Below are 20,683 nucleotides of genomic sequence, written 5' to 3' on the forward strand. Positions count from 1 at the left end.
TGCTGTACAGTGGCCCTTTTTGTTTTTTGCCTTGGGTTTCTCTGCCCTCCACTTTTACTCATCTCCTTTCTGTCTTTTGCTTCTGTCTCCATTTTGTTTCCCTCTGTCTCCCTGCATTGGTTCCCATCCCCCTGCCATATTAGTTTAACTCCTCCCCAACAGCACTAGCAAACACTCCCCCTCGGACATTGTTTCCAGTCCTGCCCAGGTGCAGACCGTCCGGTTTGTACTGGTCCCACCTCCCCCAGAACCGGTTCCAATGCCCCAGGAATTTGAATCCCTCCCTGCTGCACCACTGCTCAAGCCACGTATTCATCTGAGCTATCCTGCGATTCCTACTCTGACTAGCACGTGGCACTGGTAGCAATCCCGAGATTACTACTTTTGAGGTCCTACGTTTTAATTCGGCTCCTAGCTCCTTAAATTCGTCTCGTAGGATCTGATCCCATTTTTTACCTATATCGTTAGTACCAATGTGCACCACGACAACTGGCTGTTCACCCTCCCTTCTCAGAATGTCCTGCACCCGCTCCGAGACATCCTTGACCCTTGTACCAAGCAGGCAACATACCATCCTGGAGTCTCGGTTGCGGCCGCAGAAACGCCTGTCTATTCCCCTTACAATTGAATCCCCTATCACTATCGCTCTCCCACTCTTTTTCCTGCCCTCCTGTGCAGCAGAGCCAGCCACGGTGCCATGAACTTGGCTGCTGCTGCCCTCCCCTGATGAGTCATCCCCGTCAACAGTACTCAAAGCGGTGTATCTGTTTTGCAGGGGGATGAGCGTAGGGGACCCCTGCACTACCTTCCTTGCACTGCTCTTCCTGCTGGTCTTCCATTCCCTAGCTGGCTGTGGACCCTTCACCTGCGGTAAGACCAACTCGCCACATGTGCTACTCACGTCATTCTCAGCATCGTGGATGCTCCAGAGTAAATCCACCCTCGGCTCCAATTCTGCAATGCGCACCGTCAGGAGCTGGAGGCGGATACACTTCCCGCACACGTAGTCGTCAGGGACACCGGAAGTGTCCGAGTTCCCACATGGTACAGGAGGAGCATATCACATGACCGAGCTCTCCTGCCATGACTTAACCCTTAGATACACTTAAATTGGCAACAACAATGCTAAAGTTTACTCACTGTTATAGAAGAGAAAAAAGAAAAATTACTCACCAATCACCAGCCAATCACTTACCCTCTTGGCTGTGACGTCACCTTTCTGTTTCTTTCTACTACTTTTTTGCCTTTTCCCTGTAGCTGCACAAGCTGGGCCTTTATAGGCCTCTCCGACCCCCGGACTGTCACCTCCTCCTCGACGCTACCCGAACTCCTGAACTCGCGGCCTTTTTATAGGCCTCCGACCCCGGACTGTCGCCTCCTCCTTGACACTGCCCGAACTCCTGAACCCGCGGCCTTTTTATCGGCCTCCGACCCCGAACTGTCGCCTCCTCCTCGACGCTGCCCGAACTCCTGAACTCGCGGCCTTTTTATAGGCCTCCGACCCCGGACTGTCGCCTCCTCCTTGACGGTGCTCGAACTCCTGAACTCGCGGCCTTTTTATAGGCCTACGACCCCGGACTGTCGCCTCCTCCTCGACGGCCCCTCGAGCCTGTTCCACCATTTAATACGATCATGGCTGATCCGATCATGGACTCAGGTCCACTTCCCTGCCAGCTCCCCATAACCCCTTATCGTTTAAGAAACTGTCTATTTCTGTCTTAAATTTATTCAATGTTCCAGATTCCACAGCTCTCTGAGGCTGTGAACTCCACAGTTCCACAGCCCTCAGAAGAAATTTTTCCTCATCTCAGTTTTAAATGGGCAGCCCCTTATTCTAAGATTATGCCCTCTAGTTCTAGTCTCCCCGATCAGCGGAAACATCCTCTCTGCATCCACCTTGTCAAGCCCCCTCATAATCTTATACATTTCGATAAGATCACCTCTCATTCTTCTGAATTCCAACGAGTAGAGGCCCAACCGACTCAACCTTTCCTCAACCCCCTCATCTCTGGAATCCACCTTGTGAACCTTCTCTGAACTGCCTCCAAAGCAAGTGTATCCTTTCGCAAAAATGGAAACCAAAACTGCATGCAGTATTCCAGGTGTGGCCTCACTAATACCCCGTACAACTGGAGCAAGACTTCCCTGCTTTTATACTCCACCCCCTTTGCAATAAAGGCCAATATACGATTGGCCTTCCTGATCACTTGCTGTACCTGCATACTAACCTTTTGTGTTTCATGCACAAGTACCCCCAGGTCCTGCTGTACTGCATCACTTTGCAATCTTTCTCCATTTAAATAATAACTTGCTCTTTGATTTTTTTCTGCCAAAGTGCATGACCTCACACTTTCCAAAATTAGACTCCATCTGCCAAATTTTTGCCCACTCACTTAGCCTGTCTATGTCCTTTTGCAGATTTTGTGTGTCCTCCTCACATATTGCTTTTCCTCCCATCTTTGTATCGTCGGCAAACTTGGCTACGTTACATTCAGTCCCTTCCTCCAAGTCGTTAATATCGATTGTAAATAGTTGGGGTCCCAGCACTGATCCCTGCGGCACCCCACTGGTTACTGATTGCCAACTCGAGAATGAACCAATTATCCCTACTCTCTGTTTTCTGTTCGTTAGCCAATCCTCTATTCATGCTAATATATTACCCCCAACCCCGTGGTCTTTTATCTTGCGCAGTAACCTTTTATTTGGCACCTTGTCAAATACACTACATCCACTGGTTCCCCTTTATCCACCCTGTTCGTTACATTCTTAAAGAATTCTAGCAAATTGGTCAAACATGACTTCCCCTTCATAAATCCATGCTGACTCTGCCTGACCAAATTTTGCTTTTCCAAATGTTCTGCTACTGCTTCTTTAATAATGGACTCCTACATCTTCCCAACCACAGGTATTAGGCTAATTGGTCTATAGTTTCCTGCTTTTTGTCTGCCTTCTTTTTTAAATAGGGGCGTTACATTTGCAGTTTTCCAATCTACTGGGACCTCCACAGAATCCAGGGAATTTTGGTAAATTACAAGCAATGCATCCACAATCCCTGTTGCTACTTCTCTTAAGACCCTAGGATGCAAGCCATCAGGTCCAGGGGATTTATCTGCCTTTAGTCCCATTATCTTACCGAGTACCACCTCCTTAGTGATTGTGATTGTGTTAAGTTCCTCCCCCCCCAATAGCCCCTTGACTATCCACTGTTGGAATATTGTTAGTATCCTCTACCGTAAAGACTGATAAAACATATTTGTTCAGAGTTTCTGCCATCTCCATGTTCCCCATTACTAATTCCCCGGTCTCGTCCTCCAAGTGACCAACATTTACTCTCGCCACTCTAGAGTATTGTCACAAGAAAACTTTTCAATTGTTTGATGTCTACTTTACCTGTCTGACGGAGGCAGACAATGGGCAGTTTCCATCTGTTCTGCCTTTCCATTTCCATTATTCTTATCTGGCATACGCAAATTGTTGGATTGCTCATTGCTGATTAAGACCTTGTGGATTTCTTTTAAATGAAAAAAGTAGACTCCAATATGTCCAAAGAGCTTTGCACAAAACTCGCAGCACATGAGCTTCTTACGGTGTACTTCACTGTGACACCGCTTCATGTGAGTGCTCAAGCTGCCTGAATGACCATAGGCCTTGTGACAAATGCGACAGCAGTAAGGCCTGCTCTTAGAGTGAATATTCAAGTGATCTTGAAGGTGATGTTTAAGTTGAAATCCTCGACTACAAACATTGCATTTATATGCTTGTTCATTCAAGACCAAGTGCTCAGGCAAGTTTCTGCAGTAGGCAGACGTACTGGCGACTTGAATAAAGTTACCAGTTTTGCTCATTGTTGCATCACTTGGCGCAGTCTCTGGTTTTAAACTGTCAAGTTTCTGGACAGCAACCATTGTTCCAGATAATGCTAGTGGAGCTACAGCCTGCATAACAGCCACAGGCTTGGGCATGATGTTACAAAACTTCTTCAGCACTGCGGCTGTTTTGTCTGAATTTTCATTTGTTACTGTTTTTATGTTTTCTTCTCTCACTTTGAAAGCGCCAGATTCCCGAGGAGAAGAATCACGTTTCGCCTTGTCCTCTTCTTCCTTCAGTCTGCTCAGGAGATTACAGGTCTGAAATCTTTTTGTTTTAGAAATGGTTACATCTGTGACTTTTCTTTTCCTTACTAATCTGTGCTCGAGTACATTGCTGATTGGCCTCTTTAACCTACTTATAATCACTTTTTCCGATGTATGTGGATTGGCACTGTCCAGCGGTATAAATGGCAACTGACTACCTGGTTTATGAGCACCCTCCCTGTGAAGATCAGAAACCATACAAATATTTCTAGACATTTCAGCAATTCTAGATTGATCATTAGCTGACATTGCAGTGGGAACTCTAGACATGAATTGGGCAGATGTTGTTGCAAAAGGAGTTTGATTTTGTTTTGGGTTAAGAAAGATGGTGTTTTTCACTCGAGAGTATGGTAAGATAGGAACTTTGCCTTTTGGAGCAGGAGTAGGTGCAATAAACTGAACTGAATTTCCAAACTGCATTAATGGCACAGAACCAACGGATCCAGTACGCTTTGCAAGTGGGGATTGCCGGTCAGTTTGGACAACAGACCAAGTTGAAAGGCTGCATGCTGCTGACAGCGAATCCGGGCTGGATTTAAAAGAGACTTTTGCTGGCACAGATCTGTCCATACTGGTTGAAATGGTAAGAGATACCGGCCGATTCATTTCATTCGTTTTTAATACGTCGGATTTAGATGTGGAAGAAAGTCCAAACATCACATCAGCATCGTGGGGAAGTGTGGCAGGAACTGTGACGTCAGCAGGTGCAGGTCCAACTTTGTCCGCTTCAACCAACAATCCTGTTTTCGGTGCTACTACACTTGGATGAATTTGTGAATGAGTGGGCACTGCAGTTGGTTGAACCTGTACTGATGTCGCTCCTGGCATACACGGTCGACACTGAAGATTACTGGGCTTCACCACTGCTAGTTTTGAGGCGGCTCCCTGCTTCACGGTAGGTTTGGCCCACACGGACTGATATCGTGGAATCGGTAACTTCAATTTCTCGGTGCCAGCAACATGAGGTGTTGTCTGCCCAAATGCTACTACTGAAGGTCTACATGCTTGAGAAACCTGTGCATGACCAGTACAAGAGCTTACAATTGTTTTTTCAACCTTTGGAGATGCTTGTGGAGGAGCTACAGAAACCTGTGGCAGGGCTACAAGTGAGTAAGTTCCCTCCTTACCAACAACAGGCATCAGTGCATAGCTCCGAGCGGGCATGATAATGGGCTTTGCATTGTTTGTCGGAAATTTATTAGCTTGAATATCTATTGAAGTGGTGGGTCCAGTAGAAATTCCGCTGAAGGCAGAATGAGGTACTATGGAAGAAGCTGATGCCGCTACCGGTGATGGACTAACTTTTGGAGCAATGGTCCTGAAATGACCCTTGGTCTGCAAACTCCTCTTCTGGCCAGTCATACTGGATGAAGATCCTTGCGCATCTGTTGAAAAATGGACACAATGAGCTATTTAAGTAACCCAGTGTAATTGTGCTCACTCTTTCAAGGTGAATGCTACTTTATTTTATGAACAGCAATGCTGTGTTCTCAAGTCACTTATGCTTCCATTTTGCACCACTGAAATTTGAAAAGAAAGTGACATGTTGCACAGAGGCGAATACAATCATTGTGGTGTAACCACAGCAACATCACAAGAACTATCATCAAACCAAAGGATCTGCAGATCTGCAGGTCACATCATTCATGGGAATCCAGGAATGCTGGCTGCACAGAAACATTCAAATGATACCCAATAGCTCTTGGAGGTGAAAAAAGACTGAATTACTGTTTGGAAAGAAAAATGTTTGTATTTATATAAAGGTTTATCACATGCTGTCAGAAACATCTCAAAGTACTCCGCATACAATGAAGTACTTCACAATGCAGTGACTGTTGAGCTATGTAAGCAAATGCAGCAGTCATTTTGCACACAGGATCCCACAAACAGCAATAAGATGAAAAACCAGTTCAGTTGGTTTTGGTGGTGTTGGTTAAGGAAAGAATTTTGGCCAGGACACGAAGAATTCTCTGCTTGCATAGTCCAATGGGCTCTTTATCGTTGACTTGAACCATTGGAATAGGTAGACAATTAATTTAAAGTTTCATTCACTGGGGGACACCTCCAGCAATGGGGCTTAAACACACCATCCGACTATGAGGTAAGCAGACGCTCCACTGAACCAAGCTGACAATTCTTTCAAATTTATTGCATACTTTTTTTTTTAATGCCCTTGGTAAAAGTTGGTCAGTTGTTTCAAATTAATATTAGTCATCACAGGAGGGAAATCAATCCCAGGACCAGAACAATATTTTGGAAGTGACACTGCTTGACTAATAGGAGCTTTAAAAACATATCTAGCTTAACTGTTCACTCACCAATAAATTGTTAACCTGAAGAAATAAAGCTACACAAGAATACATTTTCAATGCAAAAAGAGATACTTATTAGAAATGAGAAGCATTTCTAATGAGAAGGTCATGCAAGGTCAAAAGTTGTGAAAAAGTCGAGGAAGAAACAGAAAATTGAAGACAGTGGGATTTAGATAAAAGGTAATCTCAAGTGGGAAAATTACTTAGCTTTTCCACCTCACCGAAAATGGCAATTCACAGTGCGGGTCAGAGGAATTTTTCAGCCAAGTCAGCTTGCCACCCATAGCAATCCCTAATCCTTCTGTTACTTTGCCCATTTACAGCTTGATGGGAAGAACCCTCAAAAGTTTCTTACAATAAGTAAACATGTTACAAATGAAAACTTGGAGAAAATCAATTATATCTGTATTGTTAACCATAAAATGGTTAGGTTGACCAGAAAACTGCAAAGAAATTCACACTCTGAGCTGTAGTAATGTCATGGGGAACAGAGGAGGCGGGGGGGATAAATAAAATGAATGAGAACTTGAAATGGTTAGTCCCTGGAGTTGTTAGTAGCTTCAGTACTAGTGAGGAGGTGTCCAGCCCTGGCTGAATGTAGACTGAATTTAATTTAGTCTGGTACATGAAACTCCATCTAACTGATCGCTTCTGTACATAGCTATTGGAAAGTGAGTCAAGATGAGCACCATTACGGAAAAGCATTCTCCTGTGGAAAAACGCACGAGAAATAACTAAACTGCAGGTGAAGGCATTGAATTTTACAGGACTGGCTCTATGAAGGACCTATCCACTTAGTCCCATTCCCCTGCCCTTTGTCATACACATTTAAACTATCCTTTCAAATATTTACCCACTTCGCTTTTAAGAGCTATTTAACTTCAATCACTGTTTCTGGAAGATAATTGTCTGTTAAACCTCTGCCAAAAAAAAATTACAATTCTCGTAACCTCTTGTGTGTTTTTTTTGGGTGATGATCTTAAATTTATGTCCTCCAGTTACTGATTCACCAACCAGTGGAAATATATAAAAAAATGAATCAAACAGAGATGCTGACGTTCCTAGCGGGACCACAGCAAGCTGGTATGCAGCTCCCACTCCTGAAACTGCTCCCCTTCTCCAGTTGGTTTGCCTCAAGAATTCACTGGTTTACAGGACCCTGTATTTATGTTTACTGTATTTATGGAGTTACTCAAAGTATTAAACAGACCGTTGTCTATTTTGCCTCTCATTGCCTTGAAGATTCTACTACAGACCATAACTAGTCCATGTGCTCATGAACATTAATTCTGTAAGTATCTTTGTAACACATTTTACTTAACCTTTATACATTATATAAATTCCTGAAGCAAAATAACTGGATCCAGAATTTGCCCACAATATTCATTTGTTTAGACTGATCACTTCAAATCTATATTAATTCGCCCCAAAGGCTTATCTGATCTTCAACTCCACCGACCTCCCAGCTCTTGCAATTTTTGTTCCTGGCATGATTTTAAGTATTTGCGCTTTACTTTCTATTTGTTTTTGATCTCCTCTCTCTGCCTCTGTGATACTGGTCTTCTAGTTCTCTATTTCTGATCCTTCATACACTTCCTTTCTGCATCTCATAAAATACATATGTTTAAAATAATTTAAGTACATTGGCTGTGCGAGCCATAACAGAATCATACTTTTGTACAGCTATGCTGACAGGTGATTTATATGCTTTCCGTAATCATAAGAGAGACATAAACAATGAGTTACAATAGAAGTTATTTTATGTGGGAATTAAAAATTGTGAAATTCTCAGTTATTCTTAGTCTTCTCAAGGAAATTTCTTGAAGCGTATTAGTATTTTTTGCTGGATCATTTAGTGTAATCCTGTACAGATCAATATGTTTGTAAGTTTCTCTTAGAACTAATTCAGATTCTACAGCCATTTACCTTTGTCCTTATGTACAATGTTAGGCCCATCTGTCATTCCAGCTTGCTTGTCTTGTGTAAGTTGACCAAATGCAGTTGGCAATACCTGCTGTTTCTCATTTTGATTTAAATGAAATAACTGCAGCCCTGTAACAGTAAGTAATCAGTCACAAACCAATCTCCAAGGATAGAAAGTAATCAAACTAAATACTAATGCTGCCAATACCCCTCGTTAAATTTACTGGCTTGCAACAAAGTAATTGAAAATATTCAGGCCACTGTTCTAGTCAGGCCACAGAAAAAAAAATCAAAATCTGCTTTTTAATTTATGCAAGGGATCCTTGGATATTTACAGCACTATTATTCTGTGATTCTGCCCATTTATAATTAGGTCCACTGATTTACAATGATTGAATAAATCAAATTATTTTATACGAGGGTTTTTACTGATATTACTGTGATCCCATCCATTTTTCCATTAAAATCACTAATTAGTGACCTTGGAAACAATTCAACTACCACCTCAAATGTCTCCCACATGGTTTGCAGAATCCTTCAGCCAGGATGGCAAGATAGACCAGGATCTGCCTCCAGATAAACAGGCAAGCTTTCTCATTCTTGTCCAAAAAGACTGTTTTTTCTCCTCTCGCCTTGCCCAAAACCTGTCCCAGCGAGGTGCAACTTTCCATCTTGTTCAAGAACAACAACTTGCATTCATGTAGCACCATTAACGCAGTAAAACATACTAAGGCGCTTCACAGGAATGTTTTCAGACAAAATTTGACAGTGAGCCACATAAGGAGATATTAGGATAGGTGAAAAAAAGCTTGGTGAATGAGGTAGGTTTTAAGGAGCACCTTAAAGGATGAGAGAGAGAGAGAGATAGAGAGGTTTAGGGAGAGAATTCTAGAGCTTAGGACCTTAGGACCTATACAGCTAAAGGCATGGCCGCCAATGATGGGACAACGGAAGTGGGGATGCACAAGAGGCCAGAATTGGAGGGCTGGAGGCGGTTGCAAAGATAGGGACCAACATATATGGTCTGTACCTAAAGGAGAATAATGTTGCAATGATAGTATCAGGCAAATCTGGCACTCCAATCTGCAACATCTGGATTTGTGAAATTATATATTTTTAATATTCTCCCAGACAATTTAAAGAAAATGTCTTTTATTTTCAAGGCAAGGGGTGTTAATGCTGGGAAAGGTAATGCTTTCTGTTTTAAGGCAAACAGGTCAGCATCAAGCACTTCCAAGTCAGGTGTAACATTTTTAGAAGCAAAGTAAAGCTCCGACTATCCTGTCCCAATGGTGCACTTCAGGCCCAATCTCAAATCAGCATTCTGTTACTGCACCAGCATTCCCATTTCCTACATCCTGTGTCGTCTCCGAGTCAAATTGCCAATTTAGAGCCAATTATTACCAAATTAGAAGTTTTGTGTTATGAGGTGATGGCCATTAGGAACTTAATCACGATTGCCCAAACCAATTTCACTCCCTTATTCTGGGGACAAATGAACTTGGGCATCTGAGATGACAGTGTCAGTGCATTACTCAGTTTGCCCCTCTCATTCTGTAACTTAAAAAAAAATTCTCCCATCTATTCCCAGGCCTCTGCTACTCCTGAATGGTCAACATAGATGAGCAACGGTAACTTGGGGATTGAGAGTAAGTAGCTTTATAGTGGTTGGTTCCCACTGGCTCCTGGAGGAGGTACCTGAACACATCCAGTTTCCTTCCCTATATCCAACAACTTGCTTTACAATAAACACTTATCATGTGAAACATTACAGAATAGACATTACCCAACTCCTCTGTGGGCACAACAGGTCTGTGTATTAAATCACTGTGCCATTAAGTTACTTGAAGAAGCCTATAGAACAAAGGTCTTCTCATACTAAACTGGGGTGGAAAATGACTGAGTTCCTATTTAATGTTCCACACTGTAAGAATGACCCAAGCATTAGTAGTTAACATACTCAAAACTAAATGTCTATTAAATGTCACTATTAACACACGTTCTGTTGTTTAATTGAGTTTCACCATTCTGATACTGAAATAAACACCAGCAGCTCAAAAGTTCTTAAAACACAAACAAATTAACTTCAAAATAAATACAAATGATATGCAAGATTAACTCATCTCCTCTGTTCAGATGCCCCCATTAAAAGTTCCGAATGTGACCCTTACTCCCTCTACCCGCCCCCCTCCCTGCCCACCTCAATGAGTGAGTGGGGATAATATTGATGTGCCCAAAGTCCTGAAAGTGGACTACATCCATTGCAGAGATAGTGTAATATGGGTGGTCACACAACTAATCTCCTCCTCCTTCCACACCACCTTGATAAAGGGGCACCGCATCATAATTCAAATTTCACAATCTCCAGTTTTGTTCAGAAATTGAAATACAATAAATCAAAACAATGGATTAATGAATACTCTTATTGCAAGCCACGTGAATGATGAATGTGACCCTGGTTAACCGCTATCAGTTTTCCAATGTATAATTATGGGATTGACGATACGTATTGGCAAATCACACAATCTCAGAATCAACCCCTTCGAGAGACAACTTGGTTGTCTTAGCAACCAAGTAAATGCCATGAGCAGATAAGCCTGAGCTAGAAGATGGGAGCTGAATGGAAGAAAATACCATTTGGTCTCCCTGGCCTTCCAGACTTTAGATGGCATTTCTGGGCAGCCCAGATTGGAGATATTATGACTTGGGAAACAGCCTTACCTATAGTTGGGTATGGAGGCTGAAATGTCCTAACCTACCCTGCCCCTCTAATCAGTTTTTCACATCCCCCTCACAAGAGACAAGATGGCTTAAGGCACACCCCATAATTGTACTAACCCTTTTGATCCAGAAGGAGCCATATGCATGACTGAAATTCTGCTGGGTCTGTCAACATTCTATCCTATCTGACGCAACAAAGAACTCTCCGGTACATGACCCAAGAGTTAATTCAAAGTCTAGCATGAGAAGGGCATCACCAGGCTTGTTAAGTTATTTTCTGCAGAGGCAAGATCTTGTACCTTCAACAGTGAATGCAAAGATTCCACTTCATTCAGGAGGATGTGGTCAAGTACCTCCAAATCATACCCTTCCTCCTGGAGCCAATGGGACCCAATCCCTCGAGCGCTAGTTATTCTCAAACCCCCATGATACCCATAAACATAACACTTAACTTATTTGAAACAGGACCAAACCAATAGAGAGTTTAAACAGAGCATGGAAATGAGATCTCGGTCACCAAATAACAGGAAAAGAACCAAAGGGAATCTGCGAACAAACCCTCACAATAGAATGCTTGATGGTCAAATTAGCTCATACAGCTAATTTGAACTGAGGGAGGAACTGAGGGAAATCCTTATTAGTCGGGAAATTGTGTTGGGGAAATTGATGGGATTGAAGGCCGATAAATCCCCAGGGCCTGATGGACTGCATCCCAGAGTACTTAAGGAGGTGGCCTTGGAAATAGCGGATGCATTGATAGTCATTTTCCAACATTCCATTGACTCTGGATCAGTTCCTATCGAGTGGAGGGTAGCCAATGTAACCCCACTTTTTAAAAAAGGAGGGAAAGAGAAAACAGGGAATTATAGACCGGTCAGCCTGACATCGGTAGTGGGTAAAATGATGGAATCAATTATTAAGGATGTCATAGCAGTGCATTTGGAAAGAGGTGACATGATAGGTCCAAGTCAGCATGGATTTGTGAAAGGGAAATCACGCTTGACAAATCTTCTGGAATTTTTTGAGGATGTTTCCAGTAGAGTGGACAAGGGAGAACCATTTGATGTGGTATATTTGGACTTTCAGAAGGCTTTCGACAAGGTCCCACACAAGAGATTAATGTGCAAAGTTAAAGCACATGGGATTGGGGGTAGTGTGCTGACATGGATTGAGAACTGGTTGTCAGACAGGAAGCAAAGAGTAGGAGTAAATGAGGACTTTTCAGAATGGCAGGCAGTGACTAGTGGGGTACCGCAAGGTTCTGTGCTGGGGCCCCAGCTGTTTACATTGTACATTAATGATTTAGATGAGGGGATTAAATGTAGTATCTCCAAATTTGCGGATGACATGAAGTTGGGTGGCAGTGTGAGCTGCGAGGAGGATGCTATGAGGCTGCAGAGCGACTTGGATAGGTTAGGTGAGTGGGCAAATGCATGGCAGATGAAGTATAATGTGGATAAATGTGAGGTTATCCACTTTGGTGGTAAAAACAGAGTGACAGACTATTATCTGAATGGTGACAGATTAGGAAAAGGGGAGGTGCAACGAGACCTGGGTGTCATGGTACATCAGTCATTGAAGGTTGGCATGCAGGTACAGCAGGCGGTTAAGAAAGCAAATGGCATGTTGGCCTTCATAGCGAGGGGATTTGAGTACAGGGGCAGGGAGGTGTTGCTACAGTTGTACAGGGCCTTGGTGAGGCCACACCTGGAGTATTGTGTACAGTTTTAGTCTCCTAACCTGAGGAAGGACATTCTTGCTATTGAGGGAGTGCAGCGAAGGTTCACCAGACTGATTCCCGGGATGGCGGGACTAACCTATCAAGAAAGACTGGGTCAACTGGACTTGTATTCACTGGAGTTCAGAAGAATGAGAGGGGACCTCATAGAAACATTTAAAATTCTGATGGGTTTAGACAGGTTAGATGCAGGAAGAATGTTCCCAATGTTGGGGAAGTCCAGAACCAGGGGTCACAGTCTAAGGATAAGGGGTAAGCCATTTAGGACCGAGATGAGGAGAAACTTCTTCACCCAGAGAGTGGTGAACCTGTGGAAATCTCTGCCACAGAAAGTTGTTGAGGCCAATTCACTAAAAATATTTAAAAAGAAGTTAGATGAAGTCCTTACTACTAGGGGGATCAAGGGGTATGGCGAGAAAGCAGGAATGGGGTACTGAAGTTGCATGTTCAGCCATGAACTCATTGAATGGCAGTGCAGGCTAGATGGGCTGAATGGCCTACTCCTGCACCTATTTTCTATGTTTCTATGTTTCTAAAAGTGTGTTGTCCTAATCACATTTTACAGACGTTAGGTGTTTAACAAAGCCTCTTCCTTATCAATTAGTTCTAGATTAAAGTCGTCTTTCTGGCCATCTCAAGACGTCCATTACTTGTTTTTGTCAGAGATTAATAACATTCGCTGACAAAGTACCCTGCCTTTATCACTGAATGATGATTGTGCAAACCATCTGCAATGTTAGCATCTGTTGGTGGTCTCCTGGGCAGATGTTTTAGTCTTGCTTTCTTGTCACTGGCCTTGGCTACATTATTGCAACAGATGTAGACAATCAAAAAAGTGTTCATTCCCATGGTGAATTATCTGGGACTGTTTTCTAGCATTTTGCATAAGCAATAGGTGCACCTGCACTTTATGGTAATGATATAAAGGAGATGCTGATCCTATGAAGCACAATTACATGGTCAAATGAAGTCACAGACAAATACCCTGGTCTCAGAATAGCTCTACATCAGCAGATTTTACTTTGTAGGCCAATGCTTACATGAGCGATCAAAATGAGTGAGGAAAAAGGTGGAAATCAGGAAACCAGAAAGAAAGAAAATTGCAGTATTGTTGAATATTACTCTGCCCCTCAATAGTGAAAATCTTCATTACAGAGAGAAGCCTATTGGAGCTCCAGTGTTCGGTATCAAAAAAGCCCAAATCCTCACTTGTTGAATTCCTAATCATAGCCATGGTGCTCAGAGGAAGTAATAAATGGAACCACAATCCTTTCGCACAGCAGCAAAGGGAAAGTACATCATGGAATGCACTCATTCACACGAGCTGCTGCTTTCACAATCTTGCTATCAGAGGTCTGGAAGATGAATGCCTGCCCGCCTGCCATTACACCCAGGAACAGTGCAGGGAAATTCAAGTAAGAGTAAAATTTTTTTGTGTTGCAAAAGACAGTATACCAAACCACAAGTGTGAAACAGTGCATTTAATAATGAACATTAAACTTTATGCCATGTACTGAATTTTTTGAATCATTGAAGAAGGGTAATAGACAAAGAGAGAGAAAATAAAAAACAATGACAGAGAGCAAAAGAGATGCATAGAGGCAGATCCAACAAAATGGCAAAGGGGAATAGAATATCAAGAGATGCTGAGCAAGAGAATGCATGCAAGAGCATAAAAAGAAAGACATACTGGCAGAGATCCAGCAGTAGGTCATCTGGCTGCCTTCTTTATATTTACATCATGTAATTTAACATTTCTGTTGTGCTTAGTTTTTGCAAGCAACTGAGTTAACCCGGAAATGTTTTCCGTGCACAAGCCTCAAGTACATCACCATCAGGTCCACCAGGAAGTGACAATAATGGCACCTGCTTATATAGATTTGCATATAACACTGGAAGCAATTCTGACTGAGGAGGGTGGCAATAGTTAGTTCTATTGTAGAAATATTGCCAATTCTGACGAAGGGTCAATGACCCGAAACGATAACTCTGTTTTTCTCTCCACAGATGCTGCCTGACCCGCTGAGATTTCCAGCGTTTTCTGTTTAGATTTCAGATTCCAGCATCCGCAGTATTTCGCTTTTGTGTCCTATAATTAGGATCCTCCTCATTACGCCTCTTTACCCTATCATTGCTGCATACCTCTACAGCTACTGAACAAGCAAGAGAGTGGCGGGCTTTGCCATAGGTTCAGATCACAATACAACTTCCCCAAAAGGTAACCAATATATAACCAAGAAGATCACTATACAAGACTGGAGAGTTAATACATTTCCAGCAACAAAAGTGCAAAAGGAATATCCAGTAATTAACTCTCAGAAATTATAACGCTCAATCCATTTTTATAGATGAGAAATATATATTTTATCAGATTTATCGTTTCAAGTTAGTCAGTCCACTTACAGGGAGATAATATCTTACCAGAGAACTTTGACGAGTCATGAATAAAATCCTGCATCTCCTCACAGTTCTGCTTATTGCTGTCATCTACACTGCCAACATCTCTCCTGCAACAAAGAGATACTGGAAATGACAAGAGGCTGTTGTCTTGTGGGGGGAGAAAAAGCACAATTGGTTCAGAACCATGTGTTATTGGCATTGTGCGTCACTTTATTTCAGGTGTTTATACAGTTCAGTAAAAATAATTATTGGAATTATTATGCTGAAATCAAATATTTGAACGCCCCTAATTCATGCATGTTTACATTTAGTTTACGCATTTTTCAAAATTAATACCGCGTAGTTCACATAGCAGAGCATTCACCTCCCATCCTGATCACATGAGAGGATAAGATTATAAAGGGGGCTTGACAAGGTGGATGCAGAGAGGATGTTTCCACTGATGGGGGAGACTAAAACTAGAGGGCATGATCCTAGAATAAGGGGCCGCCCATTTAAAACAGAGATGAGGAGAAATTTCTTCTCTGAGGGTTTTAAATCTGTGGAATTCACTGCCTCAGAGAGCTGTGGAAGCCAGGACAGTGAATAAATTTAAGACAGAAATAGACAGTTTCTTAAATGATAAGGGAATAAGGGGTTATGGGGAGCGGGCAGGGAAGTGGAGCTGAGTCCATGATCAGATCAGCCATGATCTTATTGAATGGCGGAGCAAGCTTGAGGGGCCGTATGGCTTACTCCTGCTCCTATTTCTTATATTCTTATGTAAGGCACTGAAATACAGGCTGAACCTCTCTTATCCGGCACTCTCGGGATCTGGTCTGTGCCGCATAAGGGATTTTGCTGGATGTGGGGAGGTCACGTTAAATTGGATGGTGCAGGTACTGAGCAAGGAGATATTGGGGCTGGTTGGCTTGGGGCTGGGAGTGCGGCAGAGAGGTCGTGGGAGGTGGGGGATGGGTGCGGTGGATTGCGGGGTCAGGTCACCGATTGCGGGAGTCGACAGCGAGGAAGGACTTAAATTTTTTCATGTCGGAGTGGCTGGGAATGGTGCCGGATGAGGGGTGGTGTCTGATAAGGGAGTCCCGGAAAAGGGAGACTCAACCTGTATGAAGGAAAAAGTCTGCTTCCCAAACTCCAGTAATAAAATGACACAGTCGAGGAGGAGAGAATGAATTGCAATAAAACGGCTACGCTCCTTAATTACAATTGATTAATCAATTTATCATCGCTGGTTAGTGTAGTCCTGTTCCACAGATGGTAGCTGTATATTGATCAAGTCTTTTGGACCCTGTTTTACTGTAAGCCAATATTGTTTTAACAAAACGAATTTCCACCTCAGCCCCCAGTAATGGGTACGGTAGTGTAGTTACAATAAAAACAGAAAATGCTGAAAATCTCAGCAGTTCAGGCAGCATCTGTGGAGATTATTTCAGGTTCCAGCATCCATAGTATTTTGCTTTTGTGACGGTAGTGTCGTTGTTATGTTACTGGACAAGTAATCCAGAGGCTTGGACTAATAACCCAGAGAACGCAAGTTCAAATCCCAGTTTAAGGATTGAATTCAGTGTAAGAAAATCTGGAAATAGAAAATCGAATTGTCATAAAAACCCAACTGGTTCACTAATTTGGGAAGGAAACCTGCCCCTCCTTACACAGTCTGGCTTAGATGTGGCTCCAGTACCACACCAACAGGGTTTACTCTTAACTGCACTCTGAAATGGCCTAGCAAGCCACTCAGTGACTGACATCTACACTGCCAACTTCTCTCCTGTAAGAACGAGACTGCAAGATACTGGAAATGACAAGAGGCTGTTGTCCAGTGGATTAAAAAAAAGCACAATTGTTTAAGCACCATGTATTACTGGCATTATGTGCCACTTCATTTCAGGTGTTTATACAGTTCAGTTTTAAAAAAAGATCATTGTAATTATTATGATGAAATCAAAAATTAGAAACATCTGAACCAATTGTACTTTTCTTTTTCCACAAGACAACAGCCTCTTGTCATTTCTGAATGTCCTGTTTCTGTGCCGTATATCCTATGTAAAGTATCTTGCAATCTCGTTGTGACAGGAGAGAAGTTGGCAGTGTAGATGACAGCAACAATATTAGCTTACTGTAAGCTAATGAGCAACAAAAAGCAGAGAAGTTATGTTAAACTTGTATTGAACCTTGGTTAGACCTCACTTGCAGTACTGTGCACAGTTCTAGTCTCCATATTATAAAAAGGATATAGAGGCACTGGAGAAGGTGCAAAAAAGATTAACTAGAATGGTAGCAGAATTGAGGTGTTATACCCATCAGGAAGGATTCAACAGGCTGGGGCTCTTTTCTCTAGAGTGGAGAAGATTGAAGGATGACCCGGTAGAGGTATTTAAGGTTATGAAAGGGTAGACGTAAGAAAATGTGTCCTCTTGCAGGGCGGACCAGAACTAGGGGCCATAAATACAAGACAGGCACAAATAAATTCAATAGGGAATTTAGGAGAACCTCCTTTACCAAGAGAGAGTGGTTAGAATGTAGAACTCGCTACCACAAGGAGTAGTTGAGGCAAATAGCATTGAAGGGAGAAGTTAGATAATCAAACGAGGGAGTAAGGAATAGAAGGATATGTTGATGGGATTAGATGAAGAAGGGCGGGAGGAGCTAGTGTTGAGCATAAACACTGGCATGACCTGTTGAGCCGAATGGCCAGTTCTGGGCTATAAATACTTTGCAAAAAATGCAGGCCTTGCTAGCGATGCTCACATCTCAAGATTGAAAACAAAACAGCTGACTCATACATGGGTCTGATTCTATGAGGGCAGCAGCCCTTCAGCACCTTACCCATATGGCGTTCTTGATGTAGGAGTTTACATAGAGATTGTTTGCAGACAATTCCACCCTGGGAGCGTCACAATTGAGCACAAACATGCCCTCACTAAATCCATTTTCCAGAATGAGTTGTTAGGTAGCAATTAGAAGAGACAGAAACACTCAGCTTTCTTTTCCTCTCTCTTGCCCAGGCACGCTGAAATCAACGGTTTAATTCCTGCTGCTACTCTGGCTAAGAACAGCGAATCCAACACAGACCAGAGATCAAATCTGGATTCTTGCTGATCTGTATGGCTCAGTATAGTATACTGACCGACTGAGCCAGCGGAGAAGTCAAATTGTAGGTTTTATTCTTAAATCACCAGTGTGCAATCACACACATAAATATAAATAAGCTCAGAGTTCTTTCAGTGCAACATGATGATATTGTCGCAAGACGATGAATCCATATTAAAACCAGGAAGACAATTTAATACATCTGAACAGCTGATTAATCATTATAGTCAGTCAATTGAATGCTCAATTACTAAAATACAAAATGAAGTCGCTGCTGGCGTCTAAATACCAAATACCAATCCATAGGGTTGTATCACAATAAAAATACATTTTGAATATTCATTGCAGAATGAAAAATAAGCTATTACTGAACCAAATGCATTTGTTCAAATGGTAATGGATCTATTGCTAGGACAAATCATGTTATATTGGATCTGTCCTACATGTAGCAGACTTTACGCTAGAATCATCATATAACATCAATCAATCATGCAAGACAGGACAGAACAGCTGTAAACACAGAGATTCAGAGGTGTCTAGTTCACCATAATGTTAACGTCAACATTTCTGACCTGTTCTTTAAATGAGATTTTAGATTGTATTTGTCAAATAATTCAGAAGAATCACTATTATTGTGAAAAATACAATGGACATTCTACAGGCACTTCCACTTTAAGCACATTCTCCATTGGCCTTGGGTTTATGGACATCATTTTTTTGTCTTGCACACCTTTTATTGCGATTGTTTGACTACATCACCAAAAATATTGCGAGCCACATATTGAAAGTATATTACACTCCCCCAGGTCTGCACATTATATTACTGCAGTTTGCATAGGGAACATTCATTCTTAGGTTTCAGTTATGACTTTTAGCTATAGCAAAAGCAGTGAAATGGATATGTTTTACAGGGTGCACTTAATATGCAAAGGTATTACATTTGAAACGCAGGATTAAATAGATGACTAAAAACTAAAAACATCGTCATCTCCTCAAAGTTGTAGCAGTGAAAGTATTTTCTTCTGGTGGCTGACAGAATTATTCATAGTTTTGAGTTGCTGAAGAAAAGGATGTCAGTGGTAATATTTAACTGAGAAGACATTTAAACCATTTCGTAGTTAGAGGATATACATTGTCACTCACAGCTTACTCCAGGGAATCAATTCCCTTTTTATGACTTTACAAGGAGGATGAACTATTCAGCAAGACAGGAGGAACTATGGCACATCGTTAAAACTACAGAAACATTACACCGAAGTGAAATGAAACTTCTTTGGCTGACTCTACAGTGAAGTAACTGAATTATATCAGAAAAATATATTTGTGTGTTGTAGCCTCAGTCATAAAAAGTTGCAGTGTTTCTTAACCAGGTTTGTACATTGAGCATCCTGCCACAGGAAGGATGGAACGACAGCATCTTCTGTGTCGTACAGCTGCAAAACCATCCGCTTGATGGGCAATCATAGTGCAGACAAACCCGAGACCTGAAGCTGCCTGAAAGTATATGCATGGAGGCAAGCACTCCTGTGAGAAAGGGTTAGTAGCAGAATGAGAGAATGGCTAACATTATAAATAAACAATTGGGGAACAGCATTTGAACAAGCTCGGTTTGTATTTAGGAAAGCGGGTCCCCAAGTCGGTACCTTTATCTCTGATGAAGGGTTATCGACCTGAAAAGTTAACTGTTTCTCTCCACAGATGCTGCCCGACCTGATGAGTGTTTACAGCATTTTGTTTTATTACCTTTTTCCCTTGGTTTCTTTCTAGAATGAGCAAAGAAATCCTGACATTTTCTACTCTTCGCACTTTTTCTACTTTCACCAAATTTATTCTATTTTATCTCCGTTTTTTTATTTCTTCTTCAGCATTTTTCCACTCCTCATCCATGTTTTTCGTTTAGTTTCTTTTCTGTGCAATCACAGTATTTCTTTCCCAGATTTATTTTCTTTCGTTAATTTATTTTTCACTAATTGCGGTTATTATTGTTGCCACAATTTCTCATCCATAAGTCAGCTCAGCCATCAAAGGTACAAAGAAACATAGAAACACAGAAAAGAGGTGCAGGAGTAGACCATTCGCCCCTTCGAGCTTGCACCACCATTCAATATGATCATGGCTGACAGGTTGCTGACAGTATTGTGACAGTACACAAGCTAATGCTCCAACTGATGCTTCATTATTTTACAGAGATTTCACTCGTGATTTAATACTCAGACAGAAAGGACCAAGAAACTGTAAATAATTAATACTAACATTTGTATTTAGCATTAATTACACCAAGGTAAGGTTTCCAGCCAATTCTTTACTTAATAAAAAACATAATTGAAACTGTTTGATGGTAAACTGCATGAAGCAACTTGATCGAG

General features: G+C 41.9%; 1 protein-coding gene across 6 annotated transcripts in view; it reads right to left on the reverse strand.

Moving 5' to 3' along the window:
* Nucleotides 1–20,683, reverse strand: part of znf438 (zinc finger protein 438) — a 345,274-nt gene that overhangs the window by 157,044 nt on the left and 167,547 nt on the right. For all 6 annotated transcript variants that reach the window (XR_011593391.1, XM_070881520.1, XM_070881519.1 and 3 more), the window contains 3 exons: nt 15,249–15,334; nt 8,372–8,497; nt 3,391–5,518 (listed from right to left, as the gene is read on the reverse strand). Coding sequence is in view for 5 of the 6 variants with exons in the window: in XM_070881520.1 (XP_070737621.1) it covers nt 3,391–5,518; nt 8,372–8,497; nt 15,249–15,334 (2,340 nt within the window). In the remaining variant the exon portion in view is untranslated. The remainder of the gene's footprint in view (nt 1–3,390; nt 5,519–8,371; nt 8,498–15,248; nt 15,335–20,683) is intronic.

The sequence above is a fragment of the Pristiophorus japonicus genome, chromosome 5, assembly GCF_044704955.1.
Source record: "Pristiophorus japonicus isolate sPriJap1 chromosome 5, sPriJap1.hap1, whole genome shotgun sequence".
NCBI lineage: Eukaryota > Metazoa > Chordata > Chondrichthyes > Pristiophoridae > Pristiophorus > Pristiophorus japonicus.